The 27,588-nt window shown below is 45.6% G+C and overlaps 2 protein-coding genes across 4 annotated transcripts; both read left to right on the plus strand.

Moving 5' to 3' along the window:
• Positions 1-625: 625 nt before the first annotated feature.
• LOC108159921 (probable nuclear hormone receptor HR3) lies at positions 626-27,466 on the plus strand. 3 transcript variants are annotated; one of them, XM_017293560.2, is made up of 9 exons: positions 626-1,962; positions 24,644-24,871; positions 24,941-25,109; positions 25,301-25,464; positions 25,541-25,644; positions 25,739-25,885; positions 25,955-26,198; positions 26,260-26,410; positions 26,499-27,466. In XM_017293560.2, exons 1-9 carry the CDS (start codon positions 1,110-1,112, stop codon positions 26,617-26,619), a joined length of 2,181 nt encoding a protein of 726 aa, XP_017149049.2. In that variant the 5' UTR covers positions 626-1,109; the 3' UTR covers positions 26,620-27,466. The 3 variants fall into 3 exon arrangements, with proteins under 3 accessions (XP_017149049.2, XP_017149048.2, XP_017149050.1); XM_017293559.2 differs by having other exon boundaries at positions 1,020-1,962; positions 25,295-25,464; XM_017293561.2 differs by lacking the exon at positions 626-1,962 and adding an exon at positions 9,647-10,272 and having other exon boundaries at positions 25,295-25,464.
• Positions 5,655-9,506, plus strand: LOC117188076 (putative uncharacterized protein DDB_G0283779). The gene is made up of 2 exons (XM_033391383.1): positions 5,655-6,448; positions 8,812-9,506. The coding sequence occupies exon 2, from the start codon at positions 8,980-8,982 to the stop codon at positions 9,334-9,336; it is 357 nt and encodes a 118-aa protein (XP_033247274.1). The 5' UTR covers positions 5,655-6,448; positions 8,812-8,979; the 3' UTR covers positions 9,337-9,506.
• Positions 27,467-27,588: the final 122 nt, after the last annotated feature.

Here is a 27,588-nt window from a genome sequence, read left to right on the forward strand (position 1 = left end):
ACGACAACGACTACAAGCAGCCGCGACTACGGATACAGATACAGGCACAGCCACAGATACACAGCAACAGCAACAGCAACAGCAGCAACAATCGCTTCACAATAGCCCAGAAGCGGCAGCATATTGTGGCCAAAAGGAAAATCCATTTAGTTACATTTAAAGACACAATCGACAGTGAGAGAAAGAAAGACATACCAGTTAATCAAAGCGACTAGTTCATTAATCGGCATCGGAACTATCGCGTCTATCGCACAAAGAAGCCTCGGCCCCGGCCCAGGCCCAGGGAACGATTCGAATTGACAAGAAACGATACGAAACGAAACGAAACGAAACGCACAGGTGCATTTGGCAGGCTCCCCCACAAGTCCTTCCGAGTCCCCAGTATCCCCCCACTCCCCCCGGTATCTACACCATTTGACAAGCAATCGCGCGAAGGGAAATGTGAAGAAAATAATGTATGTTTAGTCGACAATTATAAGTGCACTTTCGTAAGGCTGATTTTGAATTTACTTATTTCGATGTTGTGCTTCTACACCAAAAATACGGCAAGCCAGGCAGCAATCAAACAATAAACGAGCAAATGATGCAAGTGAAAGTGTTTAAGCGTTAAGAGGCGTTGGGACCCAAAGAGGGGCAAGCGACCAGCAAGACTCTCCGTACAGTTGCACCAAACAGCCGCCACGACGGATAGGCCCCGAGATCTCCTGCTGATTCAGCAGGCCAAGCCCGCAGGCAGCAACAACAACAACAACAGGGCCTCGCCCGGTGGCAGCCACACGTACATCGATGCGGACGCCGCCACCGCCGCTGCCGTGGCGAGCCTGCGCAGCAAGGTGCCCTCCATATCGATAATCCCGCTGCCGGTGTCCACCACGATCGTGGCCAGAAGTGGCCCGGCAACCCAGACCACCCAGAGCACCCAGCCGCCGCAGCTAACGCATGTTCGCAGCACCTCCAACAAGGCCACAGCCACATCTCCGCCTCTGGCCTACCTCTCGGAGGCAGGTGGCTCGGGAGCTGCCGCCACTCCCGCACTGGCGATCCTGCAGCGACCGCAGCAGCAGCACCAGTACCAGCAGACCGACAAGTGCACCGTGCTGAAGCTGGACATGCTGAAGCACTCGGTGGCCACCACCAGCACCACCACCAGCAGCAGCAGCTCCACGAGCACCACCGGCGCCACGTACCTGCAGATAGAACAGCAGCTGAGCGAACTGGAGGCCGCCGACGAGGAGGAGGAGAACATGGCCAACCTGCTGGGGAGCGCGCCGCCGGCCCAGATCCTGGCCAACCAGCCCATCATCGTGAAGATCGAGCCGACCCAGGCCTTCCACATCGTGGACGAGGGCGATACGCGGGTGCTAAGCCTGCCCCTTAGCGATGCCGACAAGCTGGGGGCCAGCTGGATCGACCTCAAGGACATTGCCGGCCTTCAGGCGGGCAGCGGGGCCACGCTGCTGGATGTGTGCTTCGAGCAGACCAATGAGGACGGCACCATCATAGCCACGGTCCAGCCCGATACGGATACGGAGCTGGAGCTGGAGGCGGAGCTGCAGGCTGAGCTCGAGGCGGAGGATGAGACTGACCAGGAGCCCCCAGCCCCCAAGAGAGTGGCCAGGCAGCAGCCGGCGCGAACGCAGCTCAAGTACATGTCGGAGCCCCCGGCCCTGGCCAGATCGAGCAGCTTCAGCAGCATCAGCAACATCAGCTCCGTCTGCAAGACGATGGCCAGCAACACCAGCGAAAGCACCATCAGCAATCCCGTCATCATCGGCAACCAGCATCCCAAGGGGCGGGACCGGCCCAAGGAGCGAACGCCACCGCCAATGTCGCTGCTCATCGCACAGAAGCCCGCTGCAACGACAGCACAGGGAACATCTGCCACATCTGCCACATCTGCCACATCTGCCACATCGGCCACATCGGCCAGAGAGACCCACGGCAGCAGCAATGCCATGACAGGTAAATCCGATATCCGATTAATAGCCATTCATTCCGCTGCCACTTGACAGCCACTCAACTCGACTTAAGACCACTGGAGTAGTGGTTTAATCCCCCCGTAGTACAGTCTAATGAGTCTATAATAAGTCTATGAGAATCCATCTTTTTCCCACATATGGACTCATCCTTGTGCAGCCTCGCTTATATTATTTAATTGCCTAACTTTTGCTTGGAATTTTAAGACTTATAATCGCAAAGAGTCCGTCAACAATGGACTAAGAGCCGAGGATTACCCAAGGAGGCCCTAAAACCACTTTCAAAACAAACTTATACCCTTTATACCCTTTATATTTGTCTTTGGTAATACCAAATGGTCTAAAAATGTTGGGAGTTTATCTTAGCTTCTCGAAAAATTCGTAGAAGTTTGAGAAACCGTCGGTGCCCGTAAACCCTTTTCATATGTAGAAATCCTTGACCGTGAAGAATCCTTCCTCGTTGTCTTCTTTGAATGAGTGCGAAAGGGTCGGGTGGTAACTCTCTGAGGGGAGTCGACAATGAGCCACAGTAGGAGCTCTCAGAGTGAACAATGGCCCATTCGTGGTTTCCCTTAGGCATGAATCCCCAGAACCTAAGAATCCAAAAAATTCAAGCTATGCAAATGAACGTCGATTGCGCAAGCATCCTCAGCAGCAATTAACAGGCTGACACATCAGCAGCTCCAGCAGTGGCAGCGGCAGTGGCAACAACAGGTGTACACACCCCATGCTAAAAAGAATTTCAATTTACAAGCCTCGATTTATTGGCTATTCACCTTTGTGTGGCTGCAGCAGCAGCAGCCCCGGCCGAGGCAGAGGCAGAGGCAGAGGCAGAGGCAGCGCCAGTGGCAGAGGCAAGTGTCCCACTTTCCACAGCCAACAACCAACAGCAACAAGAACATGTTTTGACATACTAAATAAGCCTCACTCGCTCCGGCCATGTCTAGGTGTTCTTTGCCATTAGGTTCTGTTTCTGTTAGCTGTTTCTGTCTCTCCTTGCCTTCCCCCCCGCCGCACTGCCGCACTGCTATTCTGCCGCTCTGCCGCTCTGCCGTTCTGCCTGTTTTTTGCGACTCTCGCTGCCCCGGCATATTCGCTTTACTGCTTCTTGGCTCGAATGAGCTGGCTACCCAGCAACATGGCCAAGACTCTGCTGTTGCTGTTGCTGTTGCTGGTTCTTCTTCTTGGCTCATATTTTTACCGTAGCTCGAACCCTAGCGGTAAAATCGTCAACTACAAACTATACAGTTAGCTGAATGGAGCCTAAGCACAGAAAGAGAGACAGAGAGAGAGCGAGAGAGAGAGAGGAGGAGGCTCAAACCCAAGCTAAAACATAATAGAATCAACGTCTGTAGGCACTCAAGCTTGAAGGGACGATTGACTGGGGGCGGGGTGGGGGGAGGGTAGCTTTTCCAGCTAAGCCGAAAGAAAAATTGATTTGGCATAGCCCCAGGGCCCAGAGCTGCTCGGTTCTGCTCACTTGATGGCTACAAATGAGTGTCAGGCACTGACACGACTTCCCCCCCCCCTGCAGAAGCCCCACAGTCAGTCGGCCAAGATTGATCTATATTTTATAGTTTTTGTTTTTGTTGATAGTTTCTGCTGAGGGCGGCACTCTTCGGCTACTCATTAGCCTGCCGGGGGGCGGTGGCTGGATGTCGGACCTGCTCGGACCGTGATTGATGATCGATCGACATCAAATGTTACCTAATTGCCGTCCCAACTGGACCAAGTAGAACCAAGCCCAGAAGCAATGCTCTCTCTTGAGTTCCTTAAGCCCCCATTATATCTGAAAGTATTCCAACTTTAACTTTAACTTTAAGAAATGAAGATCTTTTTTTCGTAGCAAGATTTGTATAATATTGAGACGAACAAACTGAATATCTTTCTCAATCATTCTCAAAAGTCCTCCTTGCATTATAATCTTTTATTACTTTAAATATTGCTTGAAATGAAACAAGTTTTCCATTCAAAATATGATTCATATGCTCTAGTCTGGATCATCCAACAGTCACGTGCACATTTGACAATGATTAGCCCACATAATAATGGTTGGCAAAAAGGTGCATAAAAAGAGGTTTTCCTAATCCGAACCTTTTTGCGGATGGGGCGACGACGGCGGCGACCCTGAACGTGGTCGATGGACTTTGTGGTCGTCTGTCGATGTCGTCGAAGATGTCGCAACGGAAAGATTACGAGATATATCTTGTCAATGGCGACTCACACTATCACTTTTTGTGCACAAACATATGTATATATATCGAGGGTTATTGTTGTAATCCCCCTATGAATTGGAGTCAGGTTCATTATAATTTTTGGTTGAACAACGCTTTGCATTTCACGCATGAATCTTCTGCCCCGACCCGACCATTAGCCAGGTCAGCGCCGCATGAGGCTGCCTTCGCCTCCGATCGAGCGTGGCAAAGTTTCATTATCATATTTTGGATTATGCCAAACTTCGTCGGGACTGGGACTGGGGGCTGCCCGGGCCAGGGCGATGTCGTAATCCCCTGCCAATTGGCTAGCGCCCATCTCTTTGGCGTCTATGCAAAATGCGAATTATGCTGCACACACACGATCGTCGCTGCGGATCTGGGAGATAGTTTCAGAGCTAATGGCCCAGCATTGAAAATCCATAAATTAACAAATGAAATATTAATTTATGGCCTGAGCCGCGAAGTTTCGGTTTTCAACATTTACATGGGATCTTATTTTCCATTTTGGCTTTTATATTTTTTTTTGGCAAACTTCGAAAGCAAATTGCCAAATGTTTAAACTAATTTTAACATTTTTAATTGGCTGCAGTTCACCTTGACTGCTGATGGGTGGCTTTTAAAGCGATCTTTAATATTTATAAAATTATTAAATACACTATATGTATGTACAATGGAATATATAATGTGGGGCTTGGCTCTGGCTGAAGGATAGTAGGGTGGGGGGGGGGGGGGGGGGGGGGGGGGGGGGGGTGGTGGTAGGGCATGGGGGACTGTGGCGAATAAGTCAACTGCAGTGCACACATTTTGCCCTAAAAAGCAATTGACCTGCTAATTGCGGGAGGCAGATGGGACCGACCGGGAAATGCGAAAAGGAAACGGAAAAACAGCGCCAGCTTTTCCAAAAGCTCTCTCCCTCTCTCTCTCTCTCTCTCTGTCTGCCTTTCTAGCACTCTCTTTGTGCAAAGAGAACGAATGGCTTGTTTTAAGAGAGCCAAACGGCATCAGCTGATTGCCGCTCTCTGGGCAACTTTTTGGAGTGTTGGGGCCTCAGAGCGATTGGTTGTTGGTTGCCATAGCGAATGAACGGCCCAAAGCGGAATGCTGACAACAGAAAAAAGCTGGTGGGGCGTCAGCAGCAGGAGGGGCGGAGGGCCAGGGGCAGAGGCAGAGGCAGACTGAAGAAGTCATCGGCACAGAGACACATATACCCACTCAGCGGGCAGCGCTGCTTTGGGGGCTGCCTGCCCCGCTGCCGTGAACTCTCTCTCTCTCTCTCTCTGCCGCTCTGCCGCTCAGCCGCTCTGCCGCTCTCCGGCGCTCTCTGCTGCCACACACCGCATTGCGACGCTCGCTGCTGGCTGCTGGCTGCCACTGGCTCTGCGGCAGCGCTGCCGCCGTACCGTACGGACGACAACGAACTCGATAACATTTTGAGGCACGGCAGGCACTCTTCGGCTACACTTTGAATCGAGCGAATGCGGCGGCGGGTTACGATGCGCAGCGCGTTGTATCTTTATTATTAATTATTTGTTGTTGCTGTTTACTCTGTATTATTTCCCATCAGCCGGTGACTGCCCGCGTATCCGTGTATCCGTGTATCCGTGTATACGTGTATCCGTGAGCGTGAATCCGTGTGCGTGCGTGTCCGTCTATCCGTGCGTCTATGCGTTTTTTTCGCCGCCAACGGTTAAAAGCGGCTCCAGCGGCTCCAAAAAGCACCGAAAGCCACGAAATTAACGCGCGCGCCCCCTCTTTGCCACTGCCACTGCGTGCCCACTCGTGTTTTTTTGTGTGTGTCTAGCCAAAGTGCAACATCGGCAACGGCAGCAGGAATATTGGAATATTGCAACAGCAGCAGATAAACGAATCTGCAACTTTGTAGAAGTTCGTTCGGTTTCAGATCAAAACAAAATCATAGAATAAATACATACATATACATACATATATATATCGGGTGAAATAGAGAGATAGAGCGAGCGAGATAGCGATAGAGTATATATCAATCAATATCGAGTGCATTCAAATTCCAAATCGTGCCTAATAAAAACCAAAATGCAACTGCAACTGCAATGCGGCCCCCCCCTGCCTTTACCTCTGTCCCGTTAGCGACGGAAGTGCCAGTGACGTAATACTCCAGACTCCGAGCGGAGGAGAGGAATGCAAAAGCGCGGCCCTTGTCGCCCGCCAAGCCCACGCCGACCCCCCTCGGCGGACACACGGATTCGATTGTGTAACAAAAACAACGCAATTTTCAGTGTATGTGTGCGATCGATCGATGCACGCGTCTGCGTGTGTGTGTGTGTGTGTGCCTCCGTGTTTGTGTGTGTGCGAAAAGGATATAAAAATATCAAATTAAATGAAAATTAACAGAAATGAAAACTGCCCATCGGAACCCAAGGAACAAGGCCCCCATCGGCACAACAAATTGGATAATTTATTGGAATAATCAATTGGCCTCTAATCGGACCACCTTGGATATACTCACCCATACGATACGATGCGATCGGGGATCCCGCGTTGTGGGTTAAGGGGGAAGAATTTTGGCAGATAGATGCCTCCCACCCTCTCCAGGCCACCTCATGCTCTAGCAGGGCAAAACTGTCAGCTTAAGTTTTCCTGTAATCTTTCATAGTGCGGCCCATTGTCTTGCCCACACCGTGGGCCCCCTCTCCGGAGATCCCGAAACGGAGGAACCCAAATGCACGAGATGCCCTTTTCTAGTGGAGCTTTTCTAGTTTTCCCTTTGTAGTTGCTGCTTTTCCCATTGTGCAGCATTATGATTATCAACAATTGTTATTGTTGCAGCAGTGGCAGCAGTGGCGGCAGTTGCAAGTAGGCGGCAGCAGCAGTTGGCAGTAAGTCACTGCGGCCCAGAGTTCAGAGCAGAGCAAAGTCGGTCGTCGCTGGGGTCCCTGCTCCGCCATCATCATCGTGAGGCCTAGCCACCCACCCACCCACACCGAAATCCCCGTTCCCGTTCCCATTCCTATTACCGCTCCCCTCTTGGCAGCGCCAACTGTTTGCATTACCGTTAGTAGAACACACACACACACACCGACACAGCACTCCATGTGTCGTGTCGTCGGGTATAAGTGTGCCACCCCAGACTACCGCCCAACAGCTAGAAGCGGAAAACAGCCTAAGCAGATCTGGGGTGGAGAGTGGGGGGGGAGGCGGCGGGAGCAGCGGAGCCCACCCATAGGTCATTGGTCTTTTTCGTCGGCGTCAACGTACTGCGACGGCAACAGCAACAGCAACAGCAGCAGAAGTAGAATCAACAGCAACAGAAACAGCGACGCCGACTGCGATGCCATGTAAAGTTTGTCGTCTGCTTTTCTGTCGCTCTGTTGTAACTGTAACCGCCTTCGGCCGGGCCTCTTCCTCCCCCTCGCGAGAGCGCTCTCTCTCTCTCTCTCTCTTACACTACTTTCTCAACCGTTAGCCCGCTCTCTGCTTTCCACCATCATCATCGTCATTATCATCATCGGCTTGACCGGCTCGTTAGCTTGGGGGTACCGTTAGTAAGTTCGTTGTCGTCGCTGCGAGAGAATTTTTCATTTTAACTGTTTTACTGCCGCTGCCGCTGCCACTGCCACTGCCGCTGCCACTGCCGCTGCCGTATTTTGCCGTATTTCGCCTCTCCGGCTGTGTGCGACTATTCATTTTCATTTTCTTTTCAGCCTTTCTTCTTTTCATTGCGTTCTGTCTGTATGTAAATATCTCTCGCTCTCTCCCTCTCTCTCGCTCTCGCTATCTCTCTGTCCCGCTCTCGTTCTGTGAGCTGGCACAATTTCTGTGTTGTTGTTGTTGTTGCTGTTGCTGGGGGCTGGCTGTCGCTTTGGTGACGTATTTTATATGTCTGCCGGGGGCTTCCGCATGGCCACCCAAAGCCACCCCAAGCCTCCAACAAAGTAATCGCCACCCCCGCGCCGCACCGCTCCACCCACTCGTGTTCGTGTAACCAGCCGACAGAGAGGCAGGCCAGAGAGAGAGAGAGAGAGAAAGAGAGAGCGGGGGAAAAGTAAAATGTTTTCATATTCATTGGGTTTGCCGGCTCGTTTGTGTTTTTCTGTCTGCGTGTGTGTGTCTGTGTGCCTGTATGTGTTTGGGTCATAGAACTTTTTTCTATGTTCACACACACACACAAACTCAAACACACACACACACACACACATACACGAACACACCCACAACTGACGATGAGATTTATGCGCTCGTTTCTGTGGCGCTCACTCGCGTTGCACTCAGCGGCAGCGTGCTTTTTTTTGCCTGTTTGCCCCAACATAGGGCACCCACCCCCACACCCACGCCCAACCCTCTCGTCTGTCTGGGCACCCTTAAATCCCATTTCTCTATCGATTTTCCATGTTCATGTTGTGGGATAATCACCGCCAGAAGGGGCGCAGGGGCGCAGTAGTTGCCAACCCCAAGGGGAGGGCCATAGGAGGGGCTTTAGGGGGGGGTGGTGGTCGTGGTCGGCCCAGTTCCTGTTCCTCGTGATGTTGGGAAATTAAAGCGAAATTCGGATCGACACACACGCAGAGGCGCGCGCGCATCGATGAACGACCCGACGTCTGTCCCTTGATCGACCCACTGTGATACCCTGTATTTACCCGTAGACGACACCTCGCTGCCGAGCAATATGCTGAGTGCCAGGACCTGGCCCTGGCTGAAAGTGCGTAGCAAAAGTATTCACATGACTGGCCAAGCCATTCTGTACATCAAGGTGTTCAAACTGACGACATAGACCAGACCGTTCAGAGGGGAAACGAGTGCGCTGCGCCTAAATGTCTTCCGGAATCAATTGTCGTGAGATTTTCGTATTTTTGGAAATTTTGATTTGGAATCAAGCGAAACAGAGAAATCGACAAAACAGTCAGCATAGCAACAACAATAGCGACGGCAGCAAAGAGACAATAACCAGCAACCACAAAAATCGCTGCAGCCGGAGAAGCGGCAACAACAGCAACACCAACAACAACAACAACAGCGCAGTGAAAGTGATAAAGCAGCAGAGGCAGCCCCTGCCCCTGCCCCTGACACTGCCCCTGCCCCTGCCCGAAGCAGAAAAAAACAAAAACTCTCGCGGCAGCAACAGCAACAACAGCAGCAACAACAATCTGCATATTCTGCAAAAGGGTTGAGCCAATGGTTGAACAATTAATCAAGAAATCATTGATAAATCGCTTTAAAAATACAACAAAAACAAGCTAAAACATACGCGAACAAGTGTCTTATTAATAAATAGTTAAAAAAAAAACAAAAAAACAAAACAAACAAACAAGCAACAATATATAACATTATATAACCAGATCCAGCAACATCAACAATTTAGTACCTACAGGCCTGACAACGTTAGATCATTATATAGTATACATCTATAGCAATATACACCATATACATATATACATATTATATACATATACATACCTAAATCGATTGGCAGCCCCCCATCCCCCCCTCTCACAACCCCACTGTCTCATAAACACCCACACACTGTGATAGTTCTTGATTCACACGGAAGGCGAAAATCGAAGCAAATTCATTCGTTAAATATAAATACTTATATGGAAACGAGCAGCGGATAGTAGACAAGAGGAAGACCAAGTGCAATAAGAAGTTGGCTAACAGAAATCATAACCGAAGGGCAGCTACATTCTGAGTCCTGTATACAACGTTTTACACATTTACACAAGTAAAGCTAAAGAGCTAAACTAAACATAAACGAGCATCTAATTCATTCGGTGGACAAAAAGCATACAGATTGCGCATACGCCACCCCCCCCCCACGAGGCGTGCGGCATGAACGCGTGGCTGAGTACATCAGAGTGTACATAATACTTTGCCAATCAACGGCAACTGCAACATCAGATACAGGAATAGCAACAGCAATAGACACGCACTACAAACGTCACCAAAGCTTCGCATTTCGCATTTCTCACTAATAATTATGTATACGCAACGGATGTTTGACATGTGGAGCAGCGTCACTTCGAAACTGGAAGCACACGCCAACAACCTCGGTCAAAGCAACGTCCAGTCGCCGGCGGGACAAAACAATTCAAGCGGTTCCATCAAAGGTAAACCAAGACCCCCCCCCCCATTTACACCATTACCACCATTACTCCGCTCTAGAATAAGTTGGTAGGAAGACGTTAAGAATAAACCTTGCACAAAATATCTTGAACAATTTACCGGGGTAAAAAATATAACTTTAAATTGATAAATACTAATTTAATGGTTGATTAAGAGCTTATGGATTTGCAATCAAATGTTTTCAAAAAAAAAATAAAGGGTTAGCACATCCAAAGAAATAGTTACTATCTTTTAGAGTATGTGCTGAAGATTTGTTGAAGATTTATTAGCAAGAAATATACCAAACATCCCAAAGATTCAAGAAACTCTAACCCAAGACTCCAAAATTGGCAAATGTTATGAAAGCTTTAATAAAATAAAGATTTCATAAATACATATGTGGCGCCAAGAACTCCTCAAGGAACTCCATTAAATAATAGACCACTATTATTTCACTTTAAAAGTTTATTTGTGAACTTTCTTTTCACAAAAAAAGGAATGGAAAAAAGCACAAAATAGTAAAAAAAAAAAAAAAAATGAAATTAAAAATTGTAATTTAATGAAATTCAGTTAAGTGCGAAGTTTTATGTGGCAGAGCTGTGGAATTGCGGAGTCAGTCAGTCACTCAGTCAGTTGGTCCCGGAATGGATTGCTGCCTCTGTTTTTGGCTCTGCCGCTGCCGCTGATGATGTTGTTTGGCAGTGAAAGTCACTTGGGTTTCTCAACAACACAGGCAACAACCACAGCAGAAAAAGCAACAAAAATTATTTTAGGGAAATCCATGAAATTCGTAAATGAAGAAAGACGCAATAACAAAAACACAACACAACAAATGAAACATTACGAAACACACTCACAGACGGCCACACACGCATATTTTGCATAGGTGTATGCGTGAATATGTGTGGTTTTTGTTGTTGTTGTTGTTTTTTTTTTGCATTGACAATTCAACTAATTTGAAATCAGGCAGCCGGATAGAGAAAGAGACAGCGAACGAGGCGACCCTTTCGCTCGACCAAAATATACAAAGATACAAATTGTATATGTAACAAAAAAATATGCGAGCAATAAAGAGATTCACAAAAAAGAATAATAAAACAAAATGGAAAAGAAACTTGCGAATTAAAGCTCGCGCCGCTGGCCATAAAAAATAAATGCGATATTGTAATGCCAACAACATTTCAACAAGCCGTATGAGCATTTACATACATACATACAAACATACATACGGTATATATTTATCTATGCACATAAGTATGTATTTATGTATGTATGTGGGTGTTTTTACGTGTAGCTGTCGATGAGTGTATTCCATTGTGTTGCACATTTATCGGCCAGGTTTCCATTTCTTACAATCCACAATTGAATGGAGTCTATTTTTGCTTAAGAAGAAAGCTCATTCATCTTTCATAAACAGCAATTGATACTACATTTATTTGACAAACAATTAAATTAAACATTACTCTGAGATTTAGTTGCTCAAGGAGATATAAACATGTTGTATTTATGATTTATGCAATGAATCCAGCTATTGCTAACCTTTCAGAAAGATCTTTTCTAATTTGTATATATATCTATGATAGCATACCATTTTACTTTGAAGATATGTATAAAGTTATTCGCTTAGTTCTCCAATTGAATAATAAACTTAAATTTCGAATGGGAATATAGCCTATAATATGCGGGCAGGTACATAATTAAAATATGGAATTATTCAATTCTGGCGCTACGTTACACTCAACCGAAATTTTATTAAATAGTAGTTATGTAGCCCTATGTTTACCAAAAAAAATGGCTATAATCGAACGTACGGTTTTAAAGATATAAGCCCAAATATGACGTAACGTCAGACATGACAAAAAACATCAGTGGTTTTTGAGGCTGGGGTAAAAAATTGCAGAGATCTGAGAATCGGGTTGAACCATCAGTATACAATTTTTTTGATAATATATGAATTTTCTAGCGCTAGTTTTCCAAGTTCTTAAATATAAAAAAAACCTTCCTGTTTTTTTTCAATTTAATCCGCGGAACTCCGTGGTAAAAAAAGTTTGAAAATCTGACATATGTAAGTCAAAATTGGACAATTATCTGGTATTTTTTTTCTATAATTCAATATGTTTGAGGTTTGAGGTAAAACTTGTATCAAGAATCATCTTTCTTATAAGAGATAATAGTAAAGGGAAATATAACTATAAAAATACCAAATAATATCGAAAAAGTGAACTTTTGCTTTGTTGATTATGTTTTCAGATCAAAGTTACTCCAAATAAATGTCAATTTGGTAAATTAGTTAACTTTCAATAAACTTGGAAAATATTACTGTGATAAAACTATGTATATGGAAATCAAATTTGATTGACTTTTAATGTAAAAGTTCCGCTATGATTGTTTCATAGAATCTCCTTCCAAATTAGCTATATTTTATTTGTGTTGCTTTCGCTTTTGTGATATTATAATCGTACACAAAAATGTGTATATTTTAGGTACAAACTAATTTGAGTTCCCTGAACCCTTAAAGGGTCACCGCCAGGATCTGATAAGCAATTAACATTTAAGTCAGGCTTGCTGGAGGTATTATTTGTAACATACATAAATCTTAATCGCGACAGGAATCTCTCTCCCCCCCCCTCATCGCCACCCCCTCTGACAGAGTTGCGTGCAAGAAATGAAGGCAACCCACAGGGTTGTCAGAGGGTGAATCGGTCACTGTTACTGTTACTTTCGGCATGCAATTTGGCTTTATGACTTCCGCAAATCAACTTTTATTCCATTATTGAAATTTTCACTTTTTCTCCTCGCGTTTATTTTCTCCCTTTGGTTAGCAATGTCTCTCGAAAAAAGAGGAAGAAAAAGGTGAAGCAGATAGAAATGTACGCAGTGAGTGAAAGAAATTTGCGGCGTAAACAGAAAGCAGCCGAAAAATACAAAATACAAAATTTAAAAAGCGAAAGAGTTGACAACGAAAGCGTCGGAGCGATGACGCTGGCTGGGGCCCTTGGGGGGGGGGCCAAAAGAGAAGTGCAAGGCGGAACAGCAGAAAGAGAGAGATGGAGAGGAGAAGCAACAATGAAATATTCAAAAAAAGAAAGACCGAAAAAGTTTTGTTAAAGTGAAATGTTGCTGTCGCTGCGGACTGCCTCTGCTGCTGATTGTGTAGTCTAGGCATACGCACGCACACACACACACACACACACACACATACCCGCTCTGGCAGCGCCCCATGCTGGCCCAAGCCCTGCCGCCCCTCCCCAACCAACATCCCCCCGCGTAGAGACTCGGCGAGATAGTGCGAACGCCCGTTAACACTCGAAAACTATGAAGCTACAAAATTGTTGTCTGCCTGTGTGTGCGTGTGTGTGCGTGTGTGTGTATGGTCTGGCAGCGGCAAAAGCACACACAATCATCATCGCCAGCGTCGGCGTCAACATAGTAAAAGTCTAAAATCGACAAACAAAAAAAATTTATTTTCGGCGGTCATTCAACTCGCACCGCACGCACACACGCACACACGCACATGAACGCACTCCGCCAGAGCGATAGAGCAATAAAGCGACACAAAGAGCGGGAAGGAGAGGGAGAGAGAGTGCGTGAGCGAGCGCGCTCGACGCCTGTTATGCGGGAGCGTGCGTCGACGTCGACGTCGCGACGGTATCGTGCGACAGCGGCAGCGCGGCGCACGCACATTACAACAACCCACACACACTCATACACGCACGCACAATAGAGGAATACTTTCTATGGCTTTTGCTGATGTTCCCCCTTGCCGGCCCCGTCTCCAGCCCCTGATTTGCTTCTATTTTCTTTTCAAACTGAAATTATTATTATTTTTTATGCAGTCCAAGTTTGGAGCTAAAGAAAGGAGAGAGCGAGATCCCCCTCTTTCTGTTTCAGAGAGAGGGACCGAGTCAGAGAGTTTAGAAGAAGAAAAAGAGGAAATTCTGCTGCCCATTTTCTTTGTTTGACAATTACTGCGTGAATTTCCATGATTACCGTATTAATTGCCTGTAGGAGAACAGAACGCTCCCAACAAACGAGTCCAACTTCCTCTCTGGCAGCCCGTTGACCGTTAACTACTTTGGATCTGGCACAGGCGATAAGGCCTATAAGTAGTGTATTACCCGATACCAGATTTGAATTTCCCGATCATTTTCAAACGTGCGTGCAGTCCAGGTCTCACTTTGTATAGATCTTCAGTGCGAGACAAGAGTGAGTCAGCAGAAATGGAAGGGTAGCCTATGATATCATATATACTACGATGATATGCTTGGAGATGATTACGGGGCAGCACTTGAGTGTTCATTTTGAAACGTGACAACATTTTTACACTCGTAGTTATGTGTTAAGTTTTTGGAATGGTATTCCAGTCGCTCCTTTCTTTATTTTGATGTACATCTCCTACGAGTATAGTGTCGGTTTTAAGGACAAGTTGAGGATAGAAATGTTTGACGATCTCTGAGAAATTTCATCCTATTATGTGTACTGCTGCCTGGGCAGTTGTGAAAACCTATAATATATGATTCATCTGTCCCAATGGAAGTAGGATTTTCGAGAAAGGGACTATTTGCACTCAATTTTGTTCCATTTACAAAGACATCATGTCTAGGTACTAAGCGATAGATTGTATTTCATGACAAACAAACCATAGGAGTCCGTAAGGAAGATCTCCTGCGTTCGAATCTATTCTGGTTCCAGCCGATCTTTGACAGATGTTTGCCATAAGTATTGCCACACAACGCACACTTGCACGTGCCCGAGCATGTTGAATGGTTCTGGCAGACATAAAAAACTGAAATTTGCCATGGAATTTCCCAACACCCCGCTCCGCAGTGCCACCCCCATGAATGTACAATATGTACTCATATCCATATAGATTTTGCATGTGGAGCATGCAAATATTTTGAAAATTCTGGCCTGTCTGCTGGAGCTAAATAGCAATTTGTTCTTGTTTCGGCTGGGAAGTTCATTCGCATTTGTCCTAGAAAACTGTTAAATGCAGAAACCACACACAGAGGTCTGTCCCTTTTATTTGTTCTGATAATTTATGGAAACTTACAAGAGTGCTGCCAAAACCACGCCATGGCTAAGTGACTGATACGCGAAGAGTTCAACGACCCGTGAGTAACATCACCGTAAAGATAACCCAACATTTGGCAGACAATTGTAGAACCTACTGATCTTTTTTCGATGGCAACTATCTTCTGAGGAATTCATGCTCTACTTTAAGTTATGTTCAGATGGCATCGATATGATATTATCTCTACTCCTCCCCCCATACACTAAACACAATGATAGAGATTGAAAGCTAATCGTTATCTGCTGTCTTTCTCTCACAACTAGTACTGCAAGGAAAAAATACACACTTCTTACACACAAATATGTGCTATACAAGTGCTGGTAGACGAGATAAGGCCAACCACAGAATGTGTGTCATAAGGCCACCGCAACTTCAGGGCTCTATGCCAGAGCTATAGACAAGAAACTATACAATAGCTATACCCATCAAATAGTACTAGAATATTCTTCCAAAAAATTATGGGATAGTCCAGAAATTACTTGATAAACTGCGGATAATACTTGCTAGAACTAAATGTTGAAGACAAAATCCATTAAGGAAGTTCCCAGCTTTTCGGACAGTAGTTCAGTTTGTTGGAAAAGTATCAATGTATCAATGAATACCAAAACGATAGAGATGTTCGGATCTGCATTGAACGCACTCCATAAACACAAAAAACATTCGTTTACAAGAACTATTTAAAACGAAGTGCTATTCAGACGAAATAAAATTAATGAGAGAACTATGAAAAAGCATATAGAGAGATCTGCCAAATGATTCATCAAGTACATTGATAACCTCTAGAGTCTAGACATATATATCTCGGTTCTATTGGGTTAATTGCAGTTTCTCCGGCACATACATAGATGTACATACAGATGTACATATGTACATACATTATGACATCCGTTCAAAAAACTACAGTCACAGAAATGAAACGAAAAATGATTTACCAAAACGACAAACGTTTTCATTATCCCAACGAGCAGCGGGAAAATAATTAAATAATACTATTTTAGTAATTATAAAGCAGACATCTATTGCCATGCCTGAGTGATCCGCCCCCCCCCTAGCGCCCACTCGGGCGCAGCTGCGTATCTTATCTATGCAACTCTTCGCATAGTTTAGCGTTTTGTGCGTGCGCTTGTCGCACATACATATATACATATATTATATGCACATTTGTGTGTGTGTGTGTGTGTGTGTGTGTATATATAGGCAACAAATAAAAGATTGCATGTGCCCCACAATGCACACACAAACAGATTCACAGACATTGCATTGAGTCGCGTCGCCAAATGAATAGACAAATATGTATGTATGCACACGCACACAAGCATGCATATGCGAGAGTGCCTGTGCATTGGTGGAGCTCTAAGCACACACACACACACACACACACACACACAGACTCATAGACCAAATGCAGCGCCAACGCTGGTGGAGGCAAAGCGCGCCAACAAAATGCGAAAACTGGGACAAAGTTGAACAGACGAGCCAAGGACGGATATTAGTGCGACGCGGCGCGGTGCGGCTCGGTGCGGCTCGGTGCGGCGCGAACAGTTGCATGATGAAGCGACGACTGCTGCAGCAGCACGACGGCAGAGACGCCCGCAGAGACGAGGCGAAGTTGGCAGCGAAAAAGTTGAAAACAAAATGAATGGTTTGGTCCAACAGCATATACAGTAGCCACTCGATAGGATTGAAAGCTAACATAAGGACAAATACAAGGGAAATCGAATAAAACGAGTACCAAGAGACACTCATCAAAAATATAATACAAATTATAGGAAAATGTATTAAGATCGGTAAGGAACTAATGGTCTGTATTATGTTGGAGGAAGATGCGAAGAACTGCTCGCGATGCAATCAAGAATTGAGAGAATTTGAGTATCTAAGAATTTGTATACATTTTATAAGCCTTTGATTTATTCATGAAACATTTTAAAAGGTTCCTCCAGCTCCCAGGGACTTGCGATTGTGATCCTTCAAGGCGCTATCGGGAGTGGCCACTGTACCATTTGTCAGTATGGTTTTGGCTCCACTGAAAATGTTGTTGTTTGTTGATTACAATTTGCATGACGCCAGCGGCGGTACAGCCACCAGGGCGGATAGAAACACTTTATCTCTCTTTCGCTCTTTCTCTCTCTTTCTCTCCCTCTCTCGTTTACGTTTTCCGTCTTCTTCTTTTTTCCAGTAGCAAAATGCAATAGATGTGCTGTTGTTGTTTTTTGTTAATTTTGCAGACATTTGAGCCAAAAAACAAAAAAAAAGCAAAAGACAAATTTTAATTAATGGTGGAAAAACGAGTTTGCCTGGTTTCCATCACCGTCACCCTAGCAGCCACGACAGCGACAACGACAATGAATGGATTTTCCTCTAGAATTCTTTTTTCCAAACAGATTTCAGAGATACATACATACTTATGTACAAGTGTGTTTCTAAACGGATAGATATGGGTACGGGTACGGGTACTCATAGAGTTCGTGTTTTCTGAATGTCTCTGGGGTCTGGTCCGTGGGGTCTGTGGGGTCTGGCTCAACTTGAAAATTCTTGTTTTGGGCAAATAGCAAGCTGAAAAAAACCGGCAATCGGCCAGTGGCAAGTTCTTTTTGGCTGATCTGATGCCTTAGTCAAAACACTTAAATACCATAAATAATTGGCCGCCGTTTAAGTGCACTCGACTCGTTGCTGTTGCCGTTGTTGCGCAAAAATCTAACCAGAAAAGCTGAAAAGCAGAGCCAAAGGAGTCGACTTACACGCTCTGTGTGTGGCTTTTGAGGTTGTCAAGGTATTTTTTTGGTTCGGTTTGCGTTTTCTCTACTAGTATAGGCGGCAGCTCATTCGCGAGTTGAGTTTCATTTGTGCTGCTGACTCGCTGCGTATATACTCGTACATAAATAATGCCACAGGCCTACTTTTTATGCTGCTGCTGCTGGGGCAGGGGCAGGTGGTATGGTAGGGTCTGCTGTCGATGTCAAACAAACAAATAAATATGCATTAACCCATTCCAATTCGGTTCAAATCGTTCCATTCTGGCATAAAACTAGAGGAAATGTATTGTATTTTGCGAGCAAAATGTCGGGAAATATATGCCCCCTCCCTGTTTGGGAAATTTTCCATTTAAAATCCTGATTGCTTTAATGGAATCTGTGCAAATATAAAGAGATTTTAGTTTAAACCTTGACTGGCCTTAGGAGCTTATACAAAAGACCTTTGGTGAATTTGTTGATTGCAAGTCTGTCTGTCTGGCTCACGACTTACTCAGGGATTATAATTTAGTTGTAGAATACTCGCAGAAATGAAATCTCCAGAATATATATATTCCAAGCGTTTTGCCGCACATTTATGTATTAAATAAGTCAATAATCTGTACAAAGAACATTTCTGGCAATGCTGTGACTCATGTGGGAGAAAAACCTTACATTTCTCCCACTCTCTGGCCATTTCTCAATCGTTTTCTCGTCCCGGCAACCTCACGTGAGGCGTATACGTGATGTTTCGGGAAACAATACAGTACATTTCGCATACGTCATGTAGGCATAAAAAGCTGACTAATTGTGAACAGAGCAGACCCATAAAGGTATCGTATTGTACACTGTGAACTAATAACTGTTAACTTTTGGCCCAGCCCAATAAATCTGAAAGAAATGATCAAATTACTATGCATCGACACGAAGAGCGGCGAAGAGCGGGGGGAGCAGAGCGGTGTGGATAGCAGAGGAGGGGGAAAGAATTACATCATTGGGTGAAAATGCTCAGCGTTTCGTTTAATCGACCAAAAATGGCAAATTCTTCCGCTGCTGCTGCTGTGGCTGTTGCGGCAGCTTCTTCGACGGTTCTCGTGGGTCAATAAACTTTCGGGCCCAGTCAAAAATTTGTATATGAGAATTTCTTTTGTTGGCAACAAAAGAACGAGCGCGTCACGTACAGCTGTGTGGGACAGGGACGGCAACAGGGAAAGAGAGAGAGAGCGAGTGTGAAATGTAAACATTACAGAAATGCCAGGCCATCTCCCCATCTCGCCATCTCGCCATCTCCATACCCCATCCCATCTTTATGGTGATGGTGTGGCCAAAAAAAGAAACGAGCGCGAACGATGGCCGAGGAACCGTTAGCATAGCTGGGCGCTGGGTTCCCGGCGATGAACGATGGGCAAGGGGGCTGAGCTTCTAATAACGATTAAATTATGTTTTAGAATGCGGCTCTGAATGAGTGAATGAAATCGGACTTGGGCAAACTCTAACGGCATTCTACAAATATGCAAACGCAAAATAATAAGGCAGAAAGAAAGCGACAAATTACGTAGCCAGCATGCTAATGCCCCTCTCTCTAACGGCACTTCGTACAGCCGGCTAAAAGCCACGCTCCTCACAACCCGCTCCACGTCCTCTTCCTCTTCTCCTATACCATGAGAGTGGCTGTGTGTGCTTGTGTGTGTTTCACTTGTGAAAGCTGTAAACGGGTTTTCTATTAGCATTACTTGGCGGCAAAAGAATGAAGCACGACACAACACCAACAAGAGAGAGCCGAGCCAAAGACAATCCGCTCTTTAGCTGGCAGTCGTTGTAGTAGAACCCCCACAGCACTCTGGCGCTCTCTTGGCTCTCTTACGTGGAGCTCTCCCGCTCCGGCACAAGGCAGTCGGCTGGTGCATTGACCCCACATCGCGCTGACCCACTTACGAAGCTGCTTTTGCGAATGCGAATTGCCGAGGCGCGCTCGTGCCGCTACCTCGCGAACAACTTGTGCAATAGCAGCCTCGGCAGCAGCGGCAATATACGCTGCTTTGCTCTCTGCTTTGACCGACTGCTGCGCACAGTGATTCGAGCCGGCAGCAAACCGGAATAAAATTGATTACTGTCTAATGAAAAAGCAAAGTACATATATTGCATTTACTAAAAAGTAAGAATAATTAACTGAATATACAAATGAAATGAATATAATGGAATAATATATTTACTTGATTTCTTAGTAGTTGTACTCTTGAAAACTGACTTTATTCCATCTGAACATCAGAGTACATGTTTAAAAAAGAATTGAATTTAAATTCAAGCTGTTCCACTGTGGCGGAGGTATTATGTGTTTTCTTTATAGCACTGCTATAGTTTCTGGCGCTGTTATTGTTATTTTTTTGGCTTTGCGTTCGCCGCAGTGCCAAAAACTGCAATTCATATGCAGCAGCTTCTCTCTCTCTCTCTCTCTCTCTAGCTTCTCTCTCCTCGCTCTCCTCTCTCTGTCTCTTCACACATGTCGCTGCATATTAATTTTCGTATACATTTGTATTTGTATGGGTGTTTGCTCCGTTTCTTCGGTGCTGTGCTGCTTTTTTTCGAGCATGCATTTGCAATAAAGAAGAACATATTAATTTTGACTTCTGGTTATTGCTGCACCCAGCAGAAGCAGGGCAGGGGCTGGGGTGGGGTGGGGAAAGCCGCGGGGCAGTGCAAATGAAATGCATATATGCAAAATATTTCAGCCTTTTCTCGTTTTCCCCAAGTGCGACTGTCCGTCCGTCCGGGTTGCATGTGTGTGTGTGTGGTGTGTCAGTTGTTGGCGGTTTCCCATTCAGAATTTATTTTATTAAGCGCTTTTTGGGCAGCGTTTAATTTTGTTTGCTGCGCGAAGGAGCTGCTGTGGAGTGTGGCAGGGGCCAGTGTGACGTGTGACGCGTGGAGCTGCCGGGAGGAGGCAAACTTGTTGGTTGGTCAACAGCCACTGCAGGTTTTCCTCTGTCACGCCGCCTCTTTCTCCTCTCCAAAAGCACTTGATTAACGGTAACTGGTTTTCCTTCTGCATCGGACCGCAGCGCGTGTGCGTGTGCGTGAGCGGGACACAAGTGCAGGGATGATTCGATATTACCCAATAGCTGACTGGGTGCGAATCCATTGGCGATGCTGTACACGGTATCGGTTTGATAATTGCCCATCAAATACATATGTACATATTAATCTACTACAGCATCAATCATTGATCGCTTTGTAATGTAGTAAACATTTTAGCAATTTGTACTAAGTCAAGGGCAAAGCTTAAACGGCAGCATAGTACGCTGAACTCGGTACAGTGTTGACCCTACCAACACCTAGTCAATAGATATTCCTAAGAAATAACTAAAGGCCAACAATTCAGATATAATAGATTTTCAAAATGGTTGTTTTGTGAATATTTTGTGGAAAACCGTACCGAATGAATCCTCTTCTATTCATTATGTTCTTGGCTTAAGATTGTTGCTCGATCTACGCTTTAATCGAATGGGCTAAATCTGAATAATACCAATATGAATATGAGCAAATAATACATAGTGTATACATACGTGTATATCATTTGAGACACAATTAATTCAACGTGTTTTTTGGCTTCTACCTTTTTCGAATACGCTTAAACAAACAAATTTCAACCAATATTTGCTTTCATTTCAAGAAAAGTATGTCATACATTTGTTTTCTCGCCGAGTACAGAAATGGCAAATAAAACAATAAAATGTATATCATGACACACTTTTCCGAAGCCGTATTCAACAAATATGTATATATGTATGTACATATATGACAGCGGTATTTGTTAAACCCAATTTTGATAAAGTTAGGTTAAGCAAATACGACATTCCTGCGAATTCTAGATGGATGGTGTAAAAGTCAGATTTGGAGACGGATAATAGTTGTCACAAAATCACTAGATCTCTGATTGTCATTAAAAGAAATTTCTTATTAGAAGAGATGAATGTTCTTAAATACATTACAAAAGTAACTTAAAAGATTTCATTTGATATATTGGTGATATTTTCTTTCAAAAGATGTCGATAATTCTGTTCCATCAGAAATATCAGTCTTAAATCTCTTCGTGGTATTTTAGAAATTTATGCTTTGATCGGTATGATATTAATAACTAATAATATTAATTTATTTTTCTTTCAAAACCTTCTCCCCACGTTCGAGTTCAGCCAATCTTTACTTCTTTTCGTTGCGGGTTCTAATGAATGTCGTTGCATTGAGGTTTTTTTTCAAAACGTAGTTAATACATAATCGTACATGTGTAACTGCTATCCGTTGAATTACCGATTTCATGGACTGCATACAAATGAGCTTAAAGCGCCCTCCCCTCGCCACTACCCCCGCCACTGCCATGCGGTGGCACGGAGCTTTGCATATTCATTGACTGAACATAGCGGTATGTGCGCCACTCTGCCTCTCTTTCCGCCGCTCTCTGGTGCAGTGCAGCTACCGCCGTCTTATCTGTCGAGGCCCCATAAACACGCACAGGCAGGCCCGTACTGAGGCAGGCTGAGAAGATAAAGATTTATGTTGGGCTTTTGGAAAAGCCGTACAAAGCCATTCCATTTCCCCCAGTGTTTCGTAATGCCCGAGAATCATACAACTTTAAAGCGCTTTAAGTGACCCCGTCACCCGTCACCCTCCACTCACCACCCACCACCCGCCACAGCCCAATACATGGCATAGCCCACTGGTGACGACACACATTTTGAGCGAGCCAACGACAATAATTAAATAGCTGGCCCTCGGTTGCATTGGGAGAGTGCTTTCGGCTCTCTGCACTCAAACACATCGCGTTGTGTATTAAGAGAGCCAGCAAAGAGAGCCCAGAGCTAAGAGTAAAGAGCGGAGAACTTTCCTTTCGATTCTGTTTTGGTTTTCTTTTCCTCCGCTCGCTGAGAATGTTTACGAGTGTGTGCATCGGTATCTGTGTGCTTGTATGCCTGTCCGTGTGCGCTGTGAGATACTGCCGTGCGGGGAAGGTTCATTGACACTTGAAAAACATTCAGTCAGTCACTCACACTCTCACACTCTCGCACAGGGGAGACTGACAGTCACAGGCTCTCTCCCGCTGTCGCTCATCATCTGTCACACATTTCTCCGATCCGATCCGAGCAGCGGCTGGCTTGCCTGGCACATTTTTCAAGCCGCGTTGTGTTTTGATTATACCACGTCTCTGCTGCTGCTGCTGCCGCTGCTGCTGCTGCTGCAGCGTCTGTGTTTGTCAGCGTTTGGTTCAGCGCGCAGCGTACGTTCATCTCATCCTCGTGGGTAAATACGCAAAAGCGCCTAGATTACACAATAGTCTCAACCAGACGAGACCAAGCTGCTCTCTCGCTCTATCTTTCTCGTTCGCCTTTAAGTGCAGCACTGTCCGACAAACTTTGGGAGCGCGGCGATAATTGAACATATTGCATTTGATTTTCAAAACATACATAAATATTAAAACTTAAAAATCAAAGCAAAACGAAATTCTCTCAATTCTATTGTGTTCGCCGCTTTGGTATCCAATATTATGTCGGCTAGTGTGCGCTGCTGTAAACTGCAGCAAATTCTCACTTTGAACCAGTTCTCAACCAACGATGCCGCACTGCTCTGCCGCAGTTGATCAGGAAGTTGCATCATCGCTGAAGGGATTGCAGCAGGGGAACCCCAAACAGCTGTCGCACTACAATCCATTCCCCTTCCCCTTCCTCTCCGTGCCTATGCTCCGAGCCCCTCTGCGGTTCTTTTTGTCTGGGCAGACAAGTGGCTTAAGGTACACGGGCATTGTGTTGCACGGATAATACATTACACTATTGCGCAATAGTTCCTTGGGGTCGATTCGGCATTGTCTGGACTCTGACAATGGAGGAGGGGGGCAGTGGGAAATCCATTGACTAGAGTTGCGGGGCGTTTTCTATTGGGATTGGTTTTTGTGGCTATAAGAAGGGCTATCCCAATCTAAAGACAGCCTTTAAATCAAATTACTTTTCAAGATATTCCCAAATGGGTTATAAAATAGCGGAAAGATTTACTCCAAGTACAGCTTCTCCCTAAGTGGAAGAAAAGGGATAACTTTTTACATGAAGAGTATAGGTTACATGAATCATAAGCTGAAATAATAGTAGAGCCGCGGCCCTTGCCGCTTGTTTTATTATTACCGGATGTTTCTTCTTTTCTAAGATATTGTTTGTTTTACAAGACTCTACAAGCAGGCGAGGGCAGATACTCTGACACCATTTATGATTGAAGAACGTTATCTTAAATTACACATTAAAGAAGATTTGAATTTGGTAGCACTAGTGTCAAAGGAGGATAGATGGACCAATTTATTGTAATTACGGCAAAGGGTACGGAATAATTCATGGTCAGATCAGTTAGAAAGATAGAGTAGAAGATGAAGAGGAAAGTATTGCCCACTCGGGCGCGACGAAACCGCAATACTTATAAGACTGATGAGAAGTTTAGTCTTACGGTTTTCCAGAGGGTGGATGTTAGGTGGACTCTTTATAACTATAATTGCAGTATTAAATAGTATTCTAATTCAATATTCGAATCTGTCTATTCCAGCTCAAATTGAGATAATTCCATGCAAAGTCTGCGGCGATAAGTCATCGGGAGTGCACTACGGCGTGATCACCTGCGAGGGCTGCAAGGGATTCTTCCGCCGCTCGCAGAGCTCCGTCGTCAACTACCAGTGTCCGCGCAACAAGCAATGTGTGGTGGATCGCGTTAACCGGAACCGCTGTCAATACTGCAGACTGCAAAAGTGCCTAAAGCTGGGAATGAGTCGGGATGGTAGGTGGCTCCTCCGTTCCGGAGAGTTCGGAATGTGTTGATGCTCTCTTAATGACCTCTTCTTTGCAGCTGTAAAGTTCGGCAGAATGTCCAAAAAGCAGCGCGAGAAGGTCGAGGATGAGGTGCGCTTTCACCGCGCCCAGATGCGGGCCCAGAGCGATGCGGCCCCGGACAGCTCCGTGTACGACACGCAGACGCCTTCGAGCAGCGACCAGCTGCACCACAACAGCTACAACAGGTGCAGTATGACCGATATGAGAATGATCCTCCATATTGATGCGTTTGTGTGCACCGCCCGACCCCCCATCCTGCTCCTGCTCCTGCTTCTGTTTCCACTTCCATTTCCACCATCTTTATCTCTTCTCTGGTCTTCTCTTTCTTTTCATCCCTGCCCCGTCCTGCAATGCTCCTCTTGTCACTCAGCTACAGCGGCGGATATTCAAACAACGAGGTGGGCTACGGCAGTCCCTACGGCTACTCGGCCTCGGTGACCCCCCAGCAGACCATGCAGTACGACATCTCGGCGGACTACGTGGACAGCACCACCTACGAGCCGCGCAGTACAATAATCGATCCCGAATTTATTAGTCATGGTAAGTGTGGGATCCACATACCGATTGAGTCGATTATGGCATTACCATATCGATAAATCGATACCCTGTATTTCAGCGGATGGCGATATCAACGATGTGCTGATCAAGACGCTGGCAGAGGCGCATGCCAACACAAATACCAAACTGGAAGCTGTGCACGACATGTTCCGAAAGCAGCAGGTGAGAGATGGGATGGGATGGGATGCGATGCCCCCGCCCAAAAGTATGCCACATAATTTTGCAAATACTAATCGTACTACTTATACTCCCATAGGATATATCGCGCATTCTCTATTACAAGAATCTGGGCCAGGAAGAACTCTGGCTGGACTGCGCCGAGAAGCTGACGCAAATGATACAGAATATCATTGAATTTGCGAAGCTCATACCAGGATTCATGCGCCTGAGTCAGGATGATCAGGTGAGAGCCATACCCATACCCATACTGCCCTCTGATTGATCAATTGCTAAATGGTTGCTTCTTGCCCAGATATTACTGCTGAAGACGGGCTCCTTTGAGCTGGCGATTGTTCGCATGTCCAGACTGCTAGATCTCTCACAGAACGCGGTACTCTACGGCGATGTGATGCTGCCCCAGGAGGCATTCTACACGTCCGACTCGGAGGAGATGCGTCTGGTGTCACGCATTTTCCAAACGGCTAAGTCGATAGCCGAACTCAAACTGACTGAAACCGAACTGGCGCTGTATCAGAGCTTAGTCCTGCTCTGGCCAGGTAAGTTGAATCATCCTCGAATCCCACCTTGCCATTGGTTCACTTCGAACTCTGTTTCTAGAGCGCAATGGAGTGCGGGGTAACACTGAAATACAGAGGCTTTTCAATCTGAGCATGAACGCAATAAGGCAGGAGCTGGAAACGAATCATGCGCCGCTCAAGGGCGATGTCACCGTGCTGGACACACTGCTGAACAATATACCCAATTTCCGGTAGGTATTCGTAGTGCGTCTAAGTAGATCCCTCTTATATATCCATTTACATGTGTATAATTGGTAATCTTTAACTGGATCTTTGCAGCGACATCTCCATCTTGCACATGGAGTCGCTGAGCAAGTTTAAGCAGCAACATCCGACCGTGGTATTCCCGGCGCTGTACAAGGAGCTGTTCTCAATAGATTCGCAGCAGGATCTGACATAACAAGAACAGCAACAGCTCATGGAGACGTCCGCGGATGATGTTGCTGAGGATGTGGGTGCCACGGGGTGTACCCTGCCCCCTGAACCTGCACCTGCCCCTGACCCTGCCACGCAGCAGTCGCTGCTCGTGGACTGAGCACAGGACAGCAGCAGGAAAAATAGCAACAACAGCAAATAAAACAACTTTATCATGATTTAAGCTAGCATACAACCAAGGATGTGATCCTCGCCAAGGACTCACTTAAAAAGAACTCTATATATATATGCATATATACATTATATATGAGAGAGCGAAAGAAAGAAAGAGAGAGAGAGAGAGAACGCAAGGGAAGGGAAAATATTTCAAAAATATTTGTTACTCAGTTAAGACTTTTTGCTTCATAGAGAAACCAATTGCATTTCGAGCAAGGGGCTTCAAGTTTTCGATTTCCGAGGTTACGCATCCAGTCCCGGTCCCACACCCACGCCCATCAACCCCATCAGGTTATCCCACGAGTATCCCCAGGCAAGCCCTGATCAAGTACTTAAAGATTCAATGACGACAGATCCATGCCCTCTGCTCCACGCACACGCACACGCCAGGCCCACGCCAGGCCCACGCCCACGCCCACGCCCAAGCCCACGCCCACTCCCGCCTAGGTTTTCTTCGCCTTTCGTTGTAAACTGAAGAGTACATATGTATGTGTATTATATATGCAGGAGATGTATGTATAACTATGTCTTATCGGCTATGTGCACGCATATAGGCCGTATTTTTTTTGTAAACAACAAAATCGAATATCTCGGAAAATGTGTTCTTATAATTATATTGATTAATGCAATTACAATATATTTACAATTTACCGTTACGTTTTTACATTTTACATTAGACGATGACGGAGAGGATAGAATAAACGGATAAGCGGATAGGAGGATAAGAGAATACAGAATCGAGAGAAGAAAGCGGAATGCAGAAAAACAAATAAGAAAA

This window comes from Drosophila miranda, chromosome 3 (assembly GCF_003369915.1).
Source record: "Drosophila miranda strain MSH22 chromosome 3, D.miranda_PacBio2.1, whole genome shotgun sequence".
In the NCBI taxonomy this organism is placed as follows: domain Eukaryota; kingdom Metazoa; phylum Arthropoda; class Insecta; order Diptera; family Drosophilidae; genus Drosophila; species Drosophila miranda.

Coding starts and splice junctions, on each gene's coding strand:
- LOC108159921 (XM_017293559.2), top strand. CDS start 1,110: ATGCTGAAGCACTCGGTGGCCACCACCAGCACCACCACCAGCAGCAGC. Junction 24,872..24,940: donor GCTGGGAATGAGTCGGGATG/GTAGGTGGCTCC, acceptor TCTTCTTTGCAG/CTGTAAAGTTCGGCAGAATG. Junction 26,199..26,259: donor CTTAGTCCTGCTCTGGCCAG/GTAAGTTGAATC, acceptor CTCTGTTTCTAG/AGCGCAATGGAGTGCGGGGT.
- LOC117188076 (XM_033391383.1), top strand. CDS start 8,980: ATGTCTTCCGGAATCAATTGTCGTGAGATTTTCGTATTTTTGGAAATT.